Below are 20,214 nucleotides of genomic sequence, written 5' to 3'. Positions count from 1 at the left end.
GGGACACAGGTTCGAGCCCTGGTCTGGGAAGATCCCACATGCCGCGGAGCAGCTGGGCCCGTGAGCCACAACTACTGAGCCTGCGCGTCTGGAGCTTGTGCTCCGCAACAAGAGAGGCCACAATAGTGAGAGGCCCGCGCGCCGTGATGAAGAGTGGCCCCCGTTTGCCGCAACTAGAGAAAGCCCATGCACAGAAACGAAGACCCAACACAGACAAAAATAAATAAATAAATAAAAATTTAAAAAAGAAATGAACATGTAGTCTGTTTAATGTATTTGGTTTAATTTATCAACTACATTTCATAGTATAACTCTGTTCTGACTTAACCCTTCACTGAAAACTGCTCTCAGCCTGAAGGTAAGTAGTAATAGTTGCCACTAATTGGCTTCATTTCATGATTGGACCTCCACTAGTTGAGTGAGTTTAGGTGCGCCGTATGCTTCCTTGGACAAATTCTCCCCATTGAGATATGTTCTCTTCCCCGTCTAGCTCTTCTGATAGAATCTAAGAAACTGCCTGATGGTAGCTGTCCTTAATTAGTATTTCTTTAGGCCAGACAAAGCGAGCTCAGAATTGTTTCCTCTGCAGTCAGAGCGGCTGACCTGGCCCCTCTGCCCATCGCAGGAGACAGGAGCCTGGATGAGCGCAGGAGAGCCGCCTGCGGCGCTTCACTCTCCGTGCGTCCGGTGCAGCTCGCCTGCTGTCCCCAAGCCCCCTCTGGCCCCTGCCGTCACTTTGCCTTGCTCCTGGCCGTCCCCTCGCTGGCCGGCCTCCCGTCCACGGTCAGACCCCCGGGGCCCTTTCTCCTCCACTCTGTGGTTGGACTTGTGCTGCCAACAGCTCGAGAGTTCAGCAGCCCTGGAGCCGCTCTCTTGCCCCTTTGCTTTGCTTCCCACTCCGCAGGCACCGGCCCCCTGAATTCTGGCTGCAGGCACAGAGTTCCTGGAGCCCCTCAGTAATTGCCTCTCTCTGTCACAGAAGGTACTGGAACCCTCGGGCGGTTGCCCGGTTACTTGTCTGCAGTTCTCGGTCCTGCCAGGAGGTTCTCTGCTGGAGGATCATATAGTTAGTAAGAACCATCCCTGCCTTCTCCAGTGAGGAGTGCCAAAGCTCACCTTTTCTGGAGAAACCCAAACCCTGGCTAAGGAGTGCTGGCGTGGGCTTTAAGGACAGTTAAGCTGTGCTGGACTCAGAGCTGGAGTGGCTTCCAGGATGAAGCCCTGCATGCGGGCGCCCTGAACGGGCTGGGCCACGGCTCTTTTCAGGGGAGGTTTCCCTGCTCAGCCTGCCCCGAGCCGGGGGGCTGCCTGCATCCTCTTACACAGCGGGCGCCTGGGCTCTGTGTACGTTCTTCAGAAGAGTCATTCCTAGATTGTATTTGGTGATTTGAGTTCAATTTAAATGTTAAAATAAACCTAAATCCATAAAAAGTACTTTGCCACAGAAGTGTAAGTTTTACAGCTGTGAGGTTGTGGCTATACTCACCTATTAATAACTCAGGGAAATGTTTATGCTGTTATGTATATTGTTTATGCTGTTGTGTATATATATTTTTTTAATTAATTTATTTTTGGCTGCGTTGGGTCTTCGTTGCTGTGCACGGGCTTTCTCTAGTTGCGGCGAGTGGGGGCTACTCCTCGTTGCGGTGCGCGGGCTTCTCATGGCGGTGGCTTCTCTTGTTGCGGAACACGGGCTCTAGGCGCGTGGGCTTCAGTAGTTGTAGCACGTGGGCTCAGTAGTTGTGGCTCGCAAGCTCTAGAGCGCAGGCTCAGTAGCTGTGGCGCACGGGCCCAGCTGCTCCACGGCATGTGGGATCTTCCCGGACCAGGGCTTGAACCTGTGTCCCCTGCGTTGGCAGGCGGATTCTCAACCACTGCGTCACCAGGGCAGTGGTGTGGTGTACTCTTAGAACCGCAGAGTAGGGAAATCGAAGAATAGAACGCAGATCAGTTCCCCAGAAAGACCTTGCTTCCAGCTTACCTGGTCAGCCCAGGTCCACGCCTGCCGTCCTTAGAAGCTAGCAGCTGCCTGGGCTTTGTCACCGTGAAAACGCCCCCATTTAGGGTTAGAATTGGTTTTCGGTATTTGTGATGTTTCTAAATGGGCTAGTAAATGATGGAAACACTAAAGAAGTCACTTTTATAATTTTTATAAATTTTAGGTGAATAGTTACTTACTTTATATTTCTACTTTGGCAGGAAGATGAAACAGTAGTGGTGAAGAGGAAAGTAGGATATTTAACTGGCTTTACGTTTCATAATTTGGGTCCCACCTAAACATCCTTACACATTCCTAATTTCTTACACAGAGAAACTTTTTGCACTACTTGCCCACGTAGTGGTTTCTTGACTTGAATTAGAAAGAAGGCAACCTCGGTCTCCAGAAGGCACTGATACTTTTACGAGCTAGTGGTGGGCGTCAGTGAACTCTGGGGCCTTGCTGTGGGGATGGTCTTGAGGGTTCCGGGGAGGTGCTGTCGCACTGCTGCCTGATGCTGCCGCCTTGCTTCCCCCCAGGTCTCCATCTGCCGGAGCAGCCAGCCCCTGTCTGGCTTCAGTGCCCGGTGCCTGGAAGACGAGCAGATGCTCCAGGCCATCAGGAAGGCCAGCCCGGGAAGCGACTTCATTTACGTCGTGGACACTCGGCCTAAAGTAGGTGTCACCACGCTGATGTGTGTCTTTGCCGCTCTGAGTCATGGAATGCGAGATGAGGCCATGCTCCCTGACCCGCTCAGGGAGCCCCATCTGCAGGGGGGCTTTGCACAGCCGTGCGTAGCTGCCCTGCTCAGCTGCCTTCTGGGGCCCCGGAGCTCCTGGAGGGCCTGACGTCGGCAGGTACTTTGGATATTTCCCCTGCTCTGACCACTGTGCTTGGTACATAGCGCACACGATGGAAGTGTGGTCTCGTGTTGGAGGTGACTCTCCTAAATATACCAAATTATTTTTTTGGTTTGTTTATAAAAGGACCTTTTCTTCTCTGTGGAATTCCTACCGTTCAGTTTTTGTGAGATATTCACCTCTTGTATTGCAAATTCCACTTGTAGTGCTCTGTAGCTATGACTTGGAAAGATTTACAAAATGTAATGTTAAGTAAAAAAAGAAAAGTCACCAATTAATATGTATACTACTGTGTCTACGGAAAAAACCAAACTATAGGTTGGTAAAAACTTAAAATAGAAAAAGATCTGGAAGGATAAGCACTAACCTATTAAAATTGCATGGAGAAGGTGGGGAGGCTTGGGGGAGGTAGAGAACTTTCTACTTACCTCGTTTGAAAATATTATTTTATAATTACTCAGGTATTCATATATTAATTTTATAATTTAATAGAACAACCAACAGGAAATAATCTAGTTATCAACAGGTGGACCAAGTCCATCTTACGCTTACCACCCACTCAGCTTGATATGTTCTTGACACTAGTCAGGGTTAGGTCAAGTATAATTTGTAATTTCACTCCTTAGACCCATTTCTTTGTAAACCAGCCAACACATGAAGTCCTCAGAGGGATGTGCCATTGAATACATGGAAACAAAATCACCTACAGGGGCATGGAATATATGGGACAAAATGAGGTGACAGAGAGAAATGGCCTTTATTCAACATATTTGGCACAGGAATTCCTTGCCAGTTATGAAAATATACCTGGGCCTGTGACTGTGAGAGAGAGCTGCATGTTGTTTCTCCACGTGGGTGTGGAACAGGTCCAGGCTATACCATGAAGCAGCAAGAGTGAGCTACAGGAAATCTGTAATGCCATGTATGGAACAATAATTAAATTATACAAATTATACGTTGTTCTATAGTTTTTCACTGAAAAAAGTTTGAGGGTATGTATAGTAAACTGTTAACAGTGGCTTTTCTTGTGAGGTGAGAGGAGGATTTTAAGAAACCTTTATTTTGTAAATTACAGTGTGAAAGAATTTTTAATCATAAAAAGTTTGAAAGAACATAAGGACTTCAAAATGTTACACATAAAAGTTACCATGTGACCCAGTAATTCCACTCCTAATTTAAGAAAAATGAAAACATATGTCCACACAGAAACTTCTAAGTGAATATTCATTGTTAATAATAGCCCCAAAGTAGAAACAACCAAATTCCATCAGCTGAGAATGGATTAATAAAATATGGTATATCCATTCCCTGGAATATTTGTTGGCTATTATTACTAAAGGAATGAAGTACTGGTAAGTGCTACAACGTGGATGAACCTTGAAAGTGTTAGGCTAAGTGAAAGAAGTCAGTCACAGAGGATCACATATTGTATGATTCCATTTATATGAATGTCTCTATGACAAATCCGTAGAGACATCAGGCAGGGTGGTGGTTGCCTAGGGCTAGGGGAATGGGAGGAAATGGGAGGCGACACCTGATGGGTAGAGGGTTTCTTTTTGGGGTGATGAAAATGTTCTAAAAATAGATTGTGGTGACGTGGTATATTCACAGTTCTGTGACTATACCAAACACCATTGAATTGTATACTTTACATGGATAGATTGTATGGCATGTGAATTCTATGTCAAAGAAGCTATCAAAAAAAAAAAAGAACATAAGGACATAGAAACATTAGAACAGGAAGGAGGAAATATGACCAACGGCCCAAGTCACTTCAAAGTCTACACTGATGTTAGGAGTGGGTAATTACAGACAGGGTCTATACTCCTGGCCGATAAGAGAAATCATGGAAACTGGATACTATCCATTGTGTAGCCACTCAGACCCTGGCAATTTCGCTGCTTCTCTGAGCCCCATTTCATTAAATATTGTGATTCACGGTCTCGATCACTAAGTTTGATGTCTTCCTAGTCTAAGAGCACTCACATTACTGCCCTCAGAACAGTCCCTTCCTCTCTAATGGGAGGGTAGCTGTGGGATGGCCGTGGAGGGGTGGGCAGTGAGGATGAGTTACTCTCAGATGCCAGATCAGCAGACCAACCTTGCAGGCCAAGGACAAAACATGTTGCAGCTGGATCACATTCTAGTAGATGACAGGTAAAGGATTCCCTTGCTTTTGGACAGATTTTCAAAGCACAGCAGGGAAGAGCTTCAGACTGGGAAAGAAATAGTTTCTCTGCTTGAAGGTTTTCACTCGAAAGATGCCAGGCTCTGACTTTTACTGCTCTCTTTCGATTTGTGCTTTCTCTCTGCTTCATCCTTCTCGCATTGACTCTTTCCCTCCCGTCATTGTGCCTTTTGTGTCAGGACAGTGGAGCTGCTCTGAATTTCCTAACAGTCAGAGACAACTGAATGAATGCCTGTCTTAGACACACGTACTGAAGACAAGATAAGAAAAGGATGGAAAGACAGGGCCTTTAAAGTGAATTGGGGTGCCCTTCTCCGATCCTATTCTCCTAGATTTAAATAGAGACAGACAGGTTCGCCTGCTGCTTTAAGGGCCAACGACCCAAGCGTGTACTACGCTATGCAAACCTTCCGGGAAATGTGGCAGCTGTTGAGCCAGGCATAGTCCAGATGTAAAATAAATTAATCCAGAGGATTTGACGTGAAGGGTATATTTAGCACTGAGTGCGTTTGCTCTTGGCGATAAGAAGTTGGATGCTGATCTCTTAAAGAAAATTGGTGTCTCATACAAGTCGTGCCCTCTTCCTATTTCCCCAGGCGCACACACCTTCACAGGAGTCTTCACCTGTTTGCTTAGAGCTCTCATTCTTTTAAAGATCACGTCCGTCGATTTTTATTCCTCAGTAGCCAGGAGACCAGGTCCATGTTTGCTGTGGGTGGTGGACAGACAGACGGGCCCTGGCCAGGTTTGCTCACAGGTTTACTGAAAAGGAGAAAGGCTAGAAGTCATTCTTGTCCTTGGAGCAAGGCTCGCCCCAGATGCTGCCTGTTCAGATGAAAGCTTCTGCATTGCTTGTTGATATTAAAATCTCAGGAGGCAAAGGCAGTGAGGGCCTCAGCATGAACTGAGTATCTGTTAAGAAAAAACATACCCTCGAGGTCATATGTTGCTGCTAGAATTTGGTGCATTAAGAAGATAGGAGATCATGTTGATGCCATAGTTGTTGGATTTTAATATGATATCGAACCCCTTCTGTCTCAGCCTCGCTCATGACTTTAACATTACTTTGTTCTGGGACTTTGCTGAGCTTGTAAAAATGCCAGGCACTTTCGCATTCAATTCTTATAATACTCCTGCAAATTAGGAGCTGTTCTTTTCTTTTTATGGGTAAGGTCTCAGATTGAGAGAGGTTCAGTCATGCGTCCAAGGTCAAGCCGTTCAAATCTCAGCTTATCTGGCGCCCGAGCCACGCTACTTCTGTTTGATCACGGTCTGTGGACAGCGATATCCAGGGAAGCCTTGGGTCCACCGTCAGGTTCCACAGGGTTCCCTCTTCCGAGCACATCTGCAGTGAGGCTGGAGGCTCGGAGCTGAAGGACCAACCACAGGCTCGTACACACTCAGGCCGGGGCAGGAGGTGTGAGCCGGGCTCTGACGCCGGCGGCCTGGGAGGGGTGCCGGGCTGTGGAGGGAAGGGGCGAGCAGGCCGGCCAGGGGCTCAGCTAACGCCCGGCCCCTTGTCCTGGCTCCTTCTCCAAAGACAGCTTTGTGGTGAAATGGCCTCTGATTTCACCTTGTGAGCCATTCTTTAGCTGTGAAACAGGAGGAGGTCATGTTGGAAGTTTTTCTGTGTCTCTGGAATCAGTAAGTAGGTGGTTTCCTCTCACTGAATCCTGTGAGGAGGGGATCTGGGAGTATCTGTTGCAGAGATCGGGGTGCGTGACAGAGGGGCAGCTAGGAGGTCACTTCCGTGTGGGACGTGTGGCCGACTAGTTCCACTGTGGCAGTGAGCAGGGGAAGGGGAGCGACCGTGGCATTTAGTGGCAGTGGGGCATCTGCTCTCCCTTTTTGGCAGGACAGGGATGGAGGGGGGACCTGTGGGTCCAGTGAACACTGAGAAAGAAAGTTGTACGTGAGCCGTCTTGCGGAGGCCCGGCCCCCACCCCCCAACTGGAGGTTTCCAGCTGCGGCTGACTGTGGGGTACGTGCTGGGGAGGGAAGCTGGGGGCCTCGGAACAGGCTCAAGCCAAGGTGGGTCTCCATGTCAGCGAGCTGTGTGCCTCCTCCTCCCAGGAGCCCACAGACTTGCCCTAGGATATGGACACTTAATGCCAGAGAGGGCAGCGCTGGTCAGCAAGTGTTAACCGGAAAAGCAGTGACGACTAATGGAGAGAGAACAGCAGTCTCGTCCAGCTTTGCAAAGAGATATCTACCTCCTCTTTTATCTCCCTCTCTCCCTCCCCCTCCCCATATAAAGATAGAGCTAGAAGAAGGAAGAAAAGGAAGGTACCAAAGCAGACCCCTCACCAGTCCAAACGGCCTCTAATAAGAGAAGGAGAAAATTCTGCATCATATATGGGGTTGGGATTTTCAGTTGAGCTGGACGGTGATTTCCTATCTGATTGTATTCCAAAAGTTATTAATTCTTCCTTCAGGGGTAGGAAAGGAGGATTTTGATTAGCACAGTTGTAGACAGTAGTTGCAAGAAGTAAAATCATCTCTTATTTTCATGTTTATATCACAAGATAAGATTCTTCATTTCACCAGATACAGATGCAGGGAGAGAAAAGGACCATTAATTGACACTGCAGGCTAGACCATGGTCCAGTCCTCCTGCCAAGATCAACTTCAATTCTCATTTTCCAGCCACGTCAGATCAGGTCCTGTCATTCAGGTACAGAATGTGCTCTGCTGAAATAGACTCCGAGGCTGAGATGGTGACCAGGCTGACCTTTAACTTGATATGCAGATTATGGTTGACTGAGTTTCCATGATTTTGATGTGTTTGATTGATGATTTAAGACTGGGGGGGGAAAGAATCTGATTCAGTTCTTTTTTTAACATTCTTGGCCTGTTCACCTCTCAACCTCACTCTGTTACGCATTTATTTGGTCGGTCAGCCCGTCAGTAAATCTTCACTGAGTGCCTGCTCTGTGCCAGCTTGATGCATAGGGTTCTGGCCATAAATGAGATCAGCCACCTTCCTGCGGAGCTCACGTCCTCTGCCCCACTCCAGTGGATCTTCTCTGTCATGGATACTAAATCTCAAATGTTTCAATTAAGCCTGCTCGGAAGCCTTCAGTGGCTCTCTACTGCCACAGATAAAGTTAGAACTTCTTAATTTAGCTTGTGTGTAGGGGACCCTAATAATTTCTAGCCTCCTTTCTTGCTGCTGCCGCCAGACTTGAACCTTCTGCTATGCTCGCACTGGTTGATTCACTGATACCCACCTGCTTCTTTGATTTGGTCCCCTACCTCTTCCCTTTCTCATCGCTTCATCTGGGATGCCCCCCCCCCTTTCTCTCCATGCTTCCTGGTTATTAAAGCCCATCTCAAGTCCTCCCATCATGAAACGTTACCCCTGATGCCCTAGGCCACGTGGGGCTGTTCCAAATTCTAACTACTGCCACCGCCTCTACCAGGCTCTCAGCTCCTGCCCAGTCCTGGTGGGTATTATCTGTCGTTATTTGGTGCTGTGTGCTTGCACTTCCACACTTGATGATAAGCTTGTGGTGGCTGGAACCACTTCTTATTCACGTTTTATTCCATTCAGTAGGTGTTCGTTAAGTGTTTGTTGAGAGTGAGTGAATTTTTTTGTTTCACTTATGAGCTTTTTTGCACCCAAAGATGCTGAGATGATCAAATAGCAGAGTGACCTTGGATTAGAAAACAGGGCACTTTTTCCAGTACCACTTTTCACTTGTCTGTTGTGTTCTTTAAGCATAGGTTGAAACTGGAATGCAGTTACCTCCATTGTTTTATCTGTTTGAGAATTTTTTTTTTTTAAATTAGACTTTCTATTTTGAGATAATTGTAGATTCACATGCAGTTGTAGGAAATAATACAGAAGGATGCCTTGTACATTTTACCCACTTTCCCCCAGTGATAACATCTTGCAAAGCTGTGTACAGTATTGCAACCAGGATATTGACATTGATAAAATCCACCAATCTTGTTCCGATTTTCCCAGTTTTACTGTAGTCGTATGTGTGTGTGTGTGTGTGTGTGTGTGTGTGTTTAGCTCTGTAAAGTCTTATCACATATGTATGTTTGTATATCCAGTACCACAGTCAAGATACAGAACAATTACATCACCACAAATAACCACTAATCTGTTCTCCACCTCTGTAAGTTTGTCATTTCAAGAACGTTCTGTAATTGAAAACATGTAGTATGTGACCTTTTGAGGTTGTTTTTTTTCACTATTTGAGAACTTTTAGGAGCTGAAATGAACAGCTTGTTTCTTGCCTGTGAAATGGAGTTCTCAGCCTAAGGGACAGGGCACCAAACTAGACTTAGTGTTTTATTTATATAAGAGATACTCTATCTGAATGAATATACATATAGGTCCAAGATAGCTTCTGAATTTTTTATTAATTATGAAACTGTATTTCCTGCTTTGAAGGGTCAGCTGGTACCCCATTATCCTGACAGGGCCTGTAAAATGTGTGGAAACCTTGAGAAAGTACACTTTGGATGGTAGATTAAATATTGCCACCTTCTGTTCATCATGAGAAGTACCGTTGACTTTTAAGAGGCCATCTTTTGTGGCTCCTTTGCTTTTAAAGAAGACCATCGATAAATTCTCCCAGGTCATAGGTAATCAACTACTAAAAAATGTGAACATAGGGTCCTAATTATAGATTAAAGTAATAATAGTGTTCTGGTTTTTATTCACTGCACTGTTTAAAAAGAGTATGGTATGTGGTGAGAAGGCTTAACTTGAATTATTCAAGATACAGAATAAACATAAGGTTCATGTAACATAAAGATACTTACACGTATCCTATTAACCATTTTATTTATGAAGCTTGTAAAGAATAAGCCAGCAACTTTGGAAAATAATTATACAAACCAGTGATATTTTTATAATAGTATGTTTCAAAAGAACAATGTCTATAGGTAATTTTAGAAAAATTTTCCTCTTAAAATATTTTTAAAATTTAAAGCATGAACATCAGTTGTCTTAAAAATAACACTATTTTTATATTTTTTATTTTATTTTTATTTTTTATTTTTTATATTCTTTATTGAGACCAAACCCTTTATCCTTCTCATAGCATGCCTGGGAGAAAAAGGGGACGATCTTTTCGTAAATGGGAAACAGGGTAGTGGGGCGTGCCCCAGCTGATGTCACGTGAGCTGAATCACGGAGCAGGAAAGTGAGGGGCCTGCCGTATGTTTTTTTTTCTGTTACTTAAGTTACAAACCCACTATATCTGGTTTGTAGCAAAGCCTGGAGGAGCATCTGGAGTAGTATTGGTAGCTGCTCCCCACACGTGCCACCTCTGTCTGTCTGCTGCAACAGCTGCTAAATTGGTATAGCCTTCCATTCATTTCTGTTCTGCTTAACCCAGCATGCATAAACGTAAACGCATGTCTGTAGGTCGGCTTGTTTTACAAAAAATGGGAGAATCGTATGAATATTATTCTGGAGCTTACTCTTTTCACTTCACATGTCATGGCCCAGTATCTCCTCTCTTCTCCCCTCCCTCCCCTCTCCTCTTTGTTTTCTTTCCCTCCCTCCCCTCGCAATATCTAGACATCTATATATCTGTCTATCTCTATCTCTGTGTCTCTACTTGAGCCTGTTAGAAGTCCAGGGTATGAATATACCATAATTCATCCAATCATGGCCCTATGGAGATATTCATAGGTTTTCTGTTTTTTAACTCTCAACTATTATTAAAAAAAAAAAAAAGATTGCAGTAAACATCCTTGGATGTCTGTCTTTATGTGCTGGTATTTTAATAGTGTCAGACTCTCACACATAGGCAATCTGGGTCAAAAAATATGTATGCTTTTAACTTAACTTGGCTTTTTTAAGCTTAGATTTTTGAAAAGTATGACTATCCCCCGAGTGCTGCATTGTGGTCCTAAAAACTGATATTTTTTTGGTGGTGAGTGCTCTGCCTGGGCCAGCCCTCCTGCCCTTTGTGGGCAGAGGAAGAGAATGGTCAGTGAATATTGATGTCTAGGATGTGATGACCCGCTTAGCTGAACAGCAAGAATGGAGTATTCACAATAATACATTCATTCTAGAAATCTGTGTATTTCTTAGCTAAGGCAGGACTTGTCCCCTTCTTGATTTTAGTTACACAGGAATAAGGCAGAAGTTTGCATATCATAAATTTCTTCTTCAAAGTCCATTACCATTTAACCCAGTTTGCACTAGGAACCGTGACTTTTTATATATGAAATTATGATAATGAATGTGGTAGAAAAAAATCCTCTCTGGAGATTTAAATAGGGTGGCCGGAGGAAATGTCTCTGGAGGCTTAGCACCTGCTTGCCCTCTCTCTGTTTTGTTCAGCGATTCCTGCTCAAGGTTGAATTGGGTACCTGAGGGATTCTTGTAGGCAGATTAGAATGACGTAACTATTCCTATACGTTGATGTGTTTATTGGCATTCTAATACTGGAAGATATAATAATTTAACTTACAGAGCTTTATGTTGCCGACTGTATCTGCTGATATTCTTCTGCCAACCTAAGGCTGTCATGTTTGGTATTAAATTGGGGCGACTTGGCCCTGTACAGAATCCCACATTGGATTTGGCATCCCTGACAGGGAACGTCTGCAGAAGGGCTTATCTATGGGATGCTTCCAGCTCAGAAAATGTTCCCACATCAACAAACTGATGCTGTTGAATTGTAAGCTCAGCTCGAGTGCCTGTAGCTACCTAGCCCAGCACAGTGTTCCCGGCATTTAAAGCATGTTTCTCTGCATCATGTTGCGCGTTCTTACGGAGAGCCGTGAAGTGTTGTGATTGTTTCATGACTGTCACTGGTGACTGTTCTGTTTTGCTGCCCACTGCAGCTTAATGCGATGGCAAATCGTGCTGCAGGGAAAGGCTATGAGAACGAAGACAATTATTCCAATATCAAGTTCCAGTTTATCGGGATAGAGAACATCCACGTCATGAGGAACAGTCTGCAAAAAATGCTGGAAGGTAAACCATTTCCTTATGCACAGCATTTAAAAAATGCAGTTAAATGTGTTAATGCCAAGATGGAATAAGATGGTGTCTTGACGTGAAAATTGTGCTTTACTGTGATGTTGTTTGCAGGGGTGGGATCATTTGGGAAGAATATCAAAATGCAGGGACTCTTGAAACATTTAACAGCTTTTCTCGTCTTTTTTTGTGTCATCGTGGAGTGGTTTTGTCATGTGGTATCGGCTGCCAGGCTCTCTCCGGTGGCACCTAACACCGAAGATAAAAGTGCACGGGGATAGTTTTTCTTTCTCTCTCATAATAGTAGTTTGACCCATATTCAGGACCATTTGGAGATGAAGCAGTCCTACATCGAAAGCAGCCGCCAGCTGTTCACGTGTGGACATGAGGTTCATAAGCTGAATCCGAGCGGCTGAATGGCCATTAGGAGGATGTTGGGGGGTCCTGGTTCTCCCTTCCATCAGCAACAAGTGCTGCAGTGCGCCCCCCCCCCACCTACCCCACCCAGCGAGCACCACGAGATGCGTACGGCCAGGCTTCGGTACTCACAGGGAGAGGAAGTCGCAGAGCCGGGTTATGCAACATAGAGGAGTTATTCATGTGGCCACACCAGCCGTAAATGAACTGCCAGAAATCGTATATTCCAAGCAAAACCAGCTTCGTTTCCTGCTTCTGCTCTTGCGCTTGTCAAGGCCCAAGGAGCAGTCTGTTGTCAGGTCCACCGCTTCTCCCTCCTGTGGGAGCCGAAGAGAAAGAGGGCTTAACCCAGGGCTTCGTGCCTCTGGGCCAGGGGAGGCTGTAAATGCTGGGCTCGCGCTTCGGGGGGGAAGCCCTGGGGAGGCGGCGCTGTGTGCCAGGGAAGCGGGCGGTCCGGTCTGCACGGAAATGCGGGATCTGCAGTGAAGAGGGACAGAGAAGGGGCCGAATTCCCTTTTTCTCGGGATACACGTTTGCTCTCAGTGACTCGTGCAGTTCAGTGCTTAATCAGAGCAGGATGTAGTGAGAAGCTAGCGGTGGGGCTGGAGGGACTTGAGTGTCACAGACAAGCCTGATTTCCATTCTCCTTCCTGGATTCCCGGGGTCATCTCAGTCATTATGAGACCTTGAACACGTCATGTACCTTCTTTGGGGCTCTGTTACCTGCTGTAGATGGAGAGGATTGGACTAATAATGTCTGTGGACCCATCCAGCCCTGACAGTCTGCAAGTCCACACTTTGATGCCCCTGATTGCAAATAGTTTAAAATTGAGGGTTTGAATGGTTAGACGAAACCTCTTCCTGCATCTTAAAAAAAAAAAAAAATAACGGCCCCAGAGCTATCTATCTCCATCTTACCTCCACGTGAAATTTGCCATGTCTCAGGTGACAGGAGCATGCCTTGGGCATTGAACTTCGTAAACTTTGGGAGATTATCATGGGCGGTGTGGCTCTCCCTGTTATAAGCTGTGCTTTTCACACAATGAAAAACTGGACTAGCTTGGTACTGTAATTGAACGGGTAGTCTAGTTTTAGTGTGAAGAGTGTTCATTATCAGGATCATTAAAAACATTTGTATCCTTTATATTTTTCATTTAGTAATTTCATAAGCTGACTTTTGAGAATCTATATTTTCTTCTATGCAGAAGGTGGCCCCCAGGAGTGCTTGTAACATGGCGATTTGGCTTTTGTTTTAAAATGAGCGTTTACTTGGTTTCTTATTAGGAACCATGTCTCCTGCCCTCATACCTTTGGTCTGACTCGCTATTTCTAAAGGACCAGCGAACTGACCGAGTTCCAGAGGGAGGGCAGCCCGTGTTTCATAAGGGATCATGGTTCTTCTGCATCACTTTTTCAGCTCTGTGTCAGTGCAATAAACAAGGACAACTTTCTGGATGCCTTTCAGGGGACTTGACCAATGTTTGACTATCTGTTCTTACCAAGTAAATTATAAACTGCTCGTGGAAGCTCAGCTGATGAACTGATGCAATCAGACCCACTTTTTGAGGCTTTTATCCTTCAAACAGCTGTCATGGCATCAAAGAGATCGGAAGGTTTGTACTGCTGGTCACTTGGTAGGAAGCAGAATAATGCATTTCCTTCATGATTATTATTTTTTTTCAAAATTTCTCTTATCAGGGATATTGATATTATCAGGATAGATTCTGAATAACAGAAATGAAAAATCGTTTGCATTCTGGCCCGAAATAGCCCTGTCTGTGAGCAAGAGCTGCAGGGTATTTCATCAGAAACTGAAATCTAGGACCAAGTTCACATCCGATGTAGGTCCTTTTATGGAGCTGATTGATTGCATGTTAACTTTGGTTTCTAAGTTCTAAACCAAACTATTTTGTGACATTCGCACCTCCCAGTGAGATAATAATGAAGCCTTTCAGTTATGTAGCAATTATGTGATTTATTAAGTGCTTTCCACAGAGCCTTTCCTCTTGATCATATAAATAATGGCTTTTCCCTCAAATAATAAAAGGATGCCCTATATTTTCTTTCTTTTGTTGTTGTTGAAACAGGCAGTAGAAGAACCTGGAATAGGCTCTTTCCGTGGCTGAGGAAATTGTTATCAGATGTGGAAATAAAAACCTCCTAGGGCATCCTTGATTTGGGGGGAGGAAATCAGTGAGAGGGAGGGAGAGAGGGGCACATGGAATTACCTCACATCCGGGCTTTGAAATTGAGCCGCACTATCGCGCCGCTTCGTAAATAAATACCTGTTTTCAAGGTAGGCGGGTGTTTATGGGAAAGACATGATGGCAGTGACACCTTCCTGTTTTTCAGTCAACATGTTCCACCTTTTGTATGTTGCCCAGAAAATTGACCTTTCTCCCCACCACTAGTTTCGGCGTGCCTGGATTCTACATGAATCTTAGATTAATATTGTTGGCCACAGTGTAGTTCTGTATAACTGACCCCTTATTCATTGATTTGTGCATTTAACTAAAAACAGAGCACCTGCTACGTGCCAGGCTTCCTCAGTATTTTTACTTAAATGATTGACGAATGGGCAGACCTTGAAGATATCGCAGGTTCGGTTCCAGACCACCTCAGTAAAATGAATATCGCTATAAAGTGAGTCACACGGATTTTTTGGTTTCCCAGGGCATGTGAAAGTTATGTTTACCCTATCCTGTAGTCTATGCAGTGTGCAATAGCATTATATCTAAAAAAGCAATGTATGTACCTTAATTTAAAAATATTTTATTGCTTAAAAGATGTAACCATCATCTGAGCTTTCAGAGAGTTGTAATCTTTTCACTGGTGGAGGGTTTGAAATATTTTGAGAATTACCAAAATGTGATACAGAGGTATGACGCAAGCAAATGCTGTTGGGAGAATGGTGCCGATAGACTTGCTTGATGCAGGGTTGCCACAGACCTTCAACCTATAAAAAACACAATATCTGTGAAGTACAGTAAAATGAGGTCTGCCTGTATTTGATTTCACAGCAATAGTGTGCTGTACGTAATATTATCTGCACTTTATAGATGAAGAAAGTGTCTCAGTGAAGTTAGGCAACTCAATCTAAGATAATTCTTTAAAGAAAAATAAGTTGAAATAAATAAACATAGAAAAACATTTAAACTTGCTCTGATAATTAAAGAAATGTAGTTAAAACCTCAAAGTACCATTTTTCTCTTAAAAATTTTTTAAATTTAAATAAAATTGAATTTATTTAAATATTTAAATTTAAATACATTAAAATATTCAATACTGAAAAGAATGTGGTAAAACTAGTACTTTAAATATTTCTAGTATCATTGAAATTGGCAAGAGATACCTAATATATTTTGTTCTGAGATACATATTTTTACCAGATTAATTCCCCTTAGGGACTAATCCAAAATATGGTTTAAAAAAAGAAAGACATATAATGCCTGTTTTGATAGTAGTGTTTTATTTATAATAATGGAATTTTGGAAGCCTCAGGAATGTTCAACAATAGTAGACTGACTAAACACTCTACCTTTTGATAGAAAATTTTGCATCCATTAAAAATGATAAATGTGAAAAATATATTACTAACATGGGAGAATGTGTATAATGTAAGTGAAAAATTCAGGTTGTAAAATTGTACAGATACTCTGATTCACTATACAGTAAACCATATTTATGAAGAATTTCCAGAATGATAATTGGATTAGAATGAGAGGACGATGGGTGAATTTTTTCTTTTTCCTTCTTTATTTACAAAATTGTCTATGGTTGGTATGTTACATGGAACACAAACGATACACACTTATCAGGTCACAGTTTCTGAGGGTCACGAGTCTGGGCATTTCTCATGTGTCAATGGGAAGCCAGGAACCCTCTGCCCAGGATCTTACAAGGCTGCAGTCAAGGTGCTAGCTGGACTGTGTCCTCATCTGGAAACCTGGATGGGGCAGAATCTGCTTCCAGGCTGATGCAGGTTATTGGCTGCATTCAACTGAGGGCCCTGAGTGCTGTCAGCTGGCGGTCACCCTTAGGTCCTAGAGTTCTCTGCCATGTTGGACCTCCACATCAGCTCTTCACAACACGACAGGTTATTCTTCAAGACCAGTAGGAGCGCCTCTCTCCAGTTACAAAGTCCGGTGTATTACATTTTTAATTAAAAAGTTTTTAAAGACATACCCTTGTTGGTATCACATAACAAAGCAAGAATTGAGCCTAGTACTTTCCACCATTTCACCGTGATCCTCGTTGATTTGTGGTTCTTTTATTGGACAGGCTCACAGATAACCACCCACATGGTAATGATGATATAACATTTATGGGGTGATTATTATGTACTGGACACTGTTAATTTTTTTTAATATACTTATTTTTTGGCTGCGTTGGGTCTTCGTTGCTGCGCGCAGGCTTTCTCTAGTTGTGGCGAGCGGGGGCTACTCTTCGTTGCGGTGCACGGGCTTCTCATTGCTGTGGCTTCTCTTGTTGCGGAGCCCGGGCTCTAGGCGCATGGGCTTCAGTAGTTGTGGCACGTGGGCTCAGTAGTTGCTCTGCGGCATGTGGGATCTTCCAGGGCCAGGGCTCGAACCTGTGTCCCCTGCATAGGCAGGCGGATTCTTAACCACTGTGCCACCAGGGAAGTCCCAGACACCATACTCTTTTTTTTAACAGATATTTTTATTAATTAATTAATTTATTTATTTTTGGCTGTGTTGGGTCTTCGTTTCTGTGCGAGGGCTTTCTCTAGCTGCGGCAAGCGGGGGCCACTCTTCATCGCGGTGCACGGGCCTCTCACTATCGCGGCCCCTCCCGTTGCGGGGCACAGGCTCCAGACGCGCAGGCTCAGTAGTTGTGGCTCACGGGCCTAGTTGCTCCGCGGCATGTGGGATCTTCCCAGACCAGAGCTCGAACCCGTGTCCCCTGCATAGGCAGGCAGATTCTCAACCACTGTGCCACCAGGGAAGCCCCAGACACCATACTCTTAACCACTTTGCTTTACAGTCTCTCTGGGTGGTGGCTTGGGTAGAAAGTGCCCTGGCCTGAGTGTCTGAAGATCTGGGTTTGGGTTCTTGCCTTAGTCTCTGAGTAAACGTGAACGAACCTCATTTCCTGTATTTGTAAAACAATGTAAGCAATATATCATTGCTGTCTAACTCACAGATTGGTTAAAAAAGATTCCTTGCAAACTGTAAAGTGCTTTCCAGTATAAGGTGCATTATGCTTTTTCTTGGGAAGCAGTACTGTGGTTTAAAATAAGCCCTGCGTAAAATGGACAAGCTAATGGGCTGTAGACTAATTCAGGCAGCTAGGCAGGTATTCGATAGGTCCCCTGCTTTCTCATGGGTGGCTTTTCTTAATTTTTTTCTTCAAGAGACGTGGAGTAAGCACAATTTCAGAGGCATGGAAGTGCTTGCCTTGTGATACGGTCTGTGTCCACTCAGCACAAGTTCATCGAAAATAATTTAATAAACCCCATGCCGGGCCCGGTGGATGTTTTCTCAGCAAGTTGTCTGACAGAGATACAGACCTCAGCCTGACAGCAGATCAGATGGGAGCAGGTCCAGAGCACAGGAACAAAGGCCCGGTGCCCATTCAGCAGTTTGGACAATACTGTAGTGAAGGGCTGTTTGTAAGATTCAACTGAAAAGATTGGAATCTTTTTAGCAGGCCCCAAGTGGTAACCACTTTTATCGTTTCCCCTAGAATTGGGGACAGTGATGATGGAGAAAGTTTTGTGGTAAAGTCAGGTGGCCCCAGAGATACGTGACCTGTGCTTGAGTGTGAAGGTTGTGAGGCCCGATTGTTCAGAACCTTTGTTGGGTGTAGCAGCGACAGGTGAAAGCAGAGAACTTCGAGTGTGTCATGGGAGGCACCACGGCCGTGCTCGTGTGACGACTCCCTGCTCTGGCGTCCCTGCGCGGTGCTCTCGGGTGCACCAGGGTCCAGAAGGGGACAGTCCCTAACACACCCGGCTCCGAGTTTCCCACGAAGTAGTTTTCTCTGCTCAGAGGTAAGGTTGTAACTCTCAGTCCTGGTGTCCTTTTTATTTGATGCTTTCTTCCTCACCTCGTTACTTTATGTGGTGATGGCTACGTAAGCCTGGAAGAAATGGAAGAGTTCAGCCCTTTATAGTCACATTTAAGTTTTTCATTTCAAAGTGAGTATTTCCTGTAACATGGCCTACAAGTTTATGCTATGAAGTTCTACCAGCTATGAGCTAATGAAAAGCTATAAAGGTTGATCTTTTTTCGGTTCTCGATCTTCTGACTTTCCCCATTATTAATTTCCTGAGATTACTAACCTATTAGACGAGACAGCCAATAAGACCTGGCTGAAAATCTGGTCACTCTCCCTCAAAATTTAGCAATGTGGCATGGGTTTCCACACAGAAAACCTACTTTCCCATTAAAGTGAACTGCATAGCTCCACCCAGCGGTACGGTTTTTTAATAAGTGTTCTGCTAGAGCAACAGGTCTCTTCGTCAGGCTCCACTAGTTATCAATTCGTGGTCACTTGGAAGAAAGAAATGCATCAAGGGTGTGTACCTGGCTCTCTCTGTGTTGTAAGAGGATGTAAAATGTGGCTGGATGGTGTCGCCCGACCTAGACCGAGATCTAATGCTCTAAGCACTGAGGCAGAGAGGAAAGAGCGTGAGCTTTAGGGCGTACGTGTTGTGGCCGGGACTCCAGCTCAGTTATTTGCTGGCCGAGTAACCATGGATGACTTAGTAAACTCTTTAAGCCACACTTGCTAATCTGAAAATTGGGAGTAAATATATGTTGTATGGTAGATAACGGATGTAGAGGAAATCACTAGGAGCTACATAGTTATTTCAGACAATCATCTGTACATCAGACAGTTGTTGAGAGTTTTCTATACGCTGGGCATTGCATAGAAAAAAGCTTCATTTATTAATACAAAGTGACGTTACTGATTTTGATGTAGGGCAGAAAATCATGGCGGGAAAAGAAGATGTTGCTTTCTCAGAAGTGATCTTCCTGAGGGCTGTCCTTGGGTAGATCAGATGGTTGAATGTTTTAACTGGATGTCAAAGCCAAAGACTTCATCTCTGGGTGATTTTAGCAAAGGAGAGGACAAGAGAAAACAAAGATTTAATGGGAGAAGAATGGCTATTTTTTATCCTAATTATGCTGTATCTTGATGTTCCTTGGGACAATTCAAAGATCAAAAAATTTCAGAATTATTGTTTTCATTTTATTAATCATGACAGCTAGCTTTTGGATAACTAGGACATTTACAAAAGGAGCACTTACAGAAGAACGTGTCTCCCATAAAACTAAAGATAGACATGACTCATATTAGCCACAAGGCGAGCAGTTTTTCCATAAGGCTGCAGGTGGGATGGGGCAGTTCAGTGTCTGCTTGCCAGTGACAATGTGGCCTCAGATTCGATGGGTGCATTGGTCCTGCAGCTTTGCTCAGCCGGTGTGATGCGCGTGGAATGCTTTTCCACCAAGTTACGTCCCCAGCTACGTGTACTGCTTATTTCACCACTTCTGTTATTTGCTGCCAACATCTTAATCTCAGATGGTTTTCGGCCTTCTCTCCAGCATTTACCACTGATATCTTACATCCACCCCGACTTCACAGGCTCTCAGCACCCCTTCCTTCTCGCAGACTAGACTTCTCTATTTTCATCTGCCTTACGTTTCCTATTTAGACTTGCTCATTCCTTAAGCCCTGTCTTTGGTTGAGTTCCTGTTCACTGAGAGAAAATGACCAAATCCCAAGCCTTGTATATGGTAAATGTAACATAAACGGGCATATATATTTTAAAATTTATTTGTGGCAA

The 20,214-nt window shown here is 44.3% G+C and overlaps 1 protein-coding gene across 1 annotated transcript in view; it reads left to right on the top strand.

Moving 5' to 3' along the window:
• Positions 1–20,214, top strand: part of MTMR7 (myotubularin related protein 7) — a 102,200-nt gene that overhangs the window by 67,864 nt on the left and 14,122 nt on the right. Inside the window, 2 exon segments of the mRNA XM_082374788.1 lie at positions 2,518–2,652; positions 11,846–11,978. Coding sequence (XP_082230914.1) covers positions 2,518–2,652; positions 11,846–11,978 — 268 coding nt within the window.

The sequence above is a fragment of the Balaenoptera borealis genome (assembly GCF_965194805.1).
Source record: "Balaenoptera borealis genome assembly, chromosome: 21".
NCBI lineage: Eukaryota > Metazoa > Chordata > Mammalia > Artiodactyla > Balaenopteridae > Balaenoptera > Balaenoptera borealis.
This window is presented reverse-complemented; position numbering and strand designations above follow the sequence as displayed.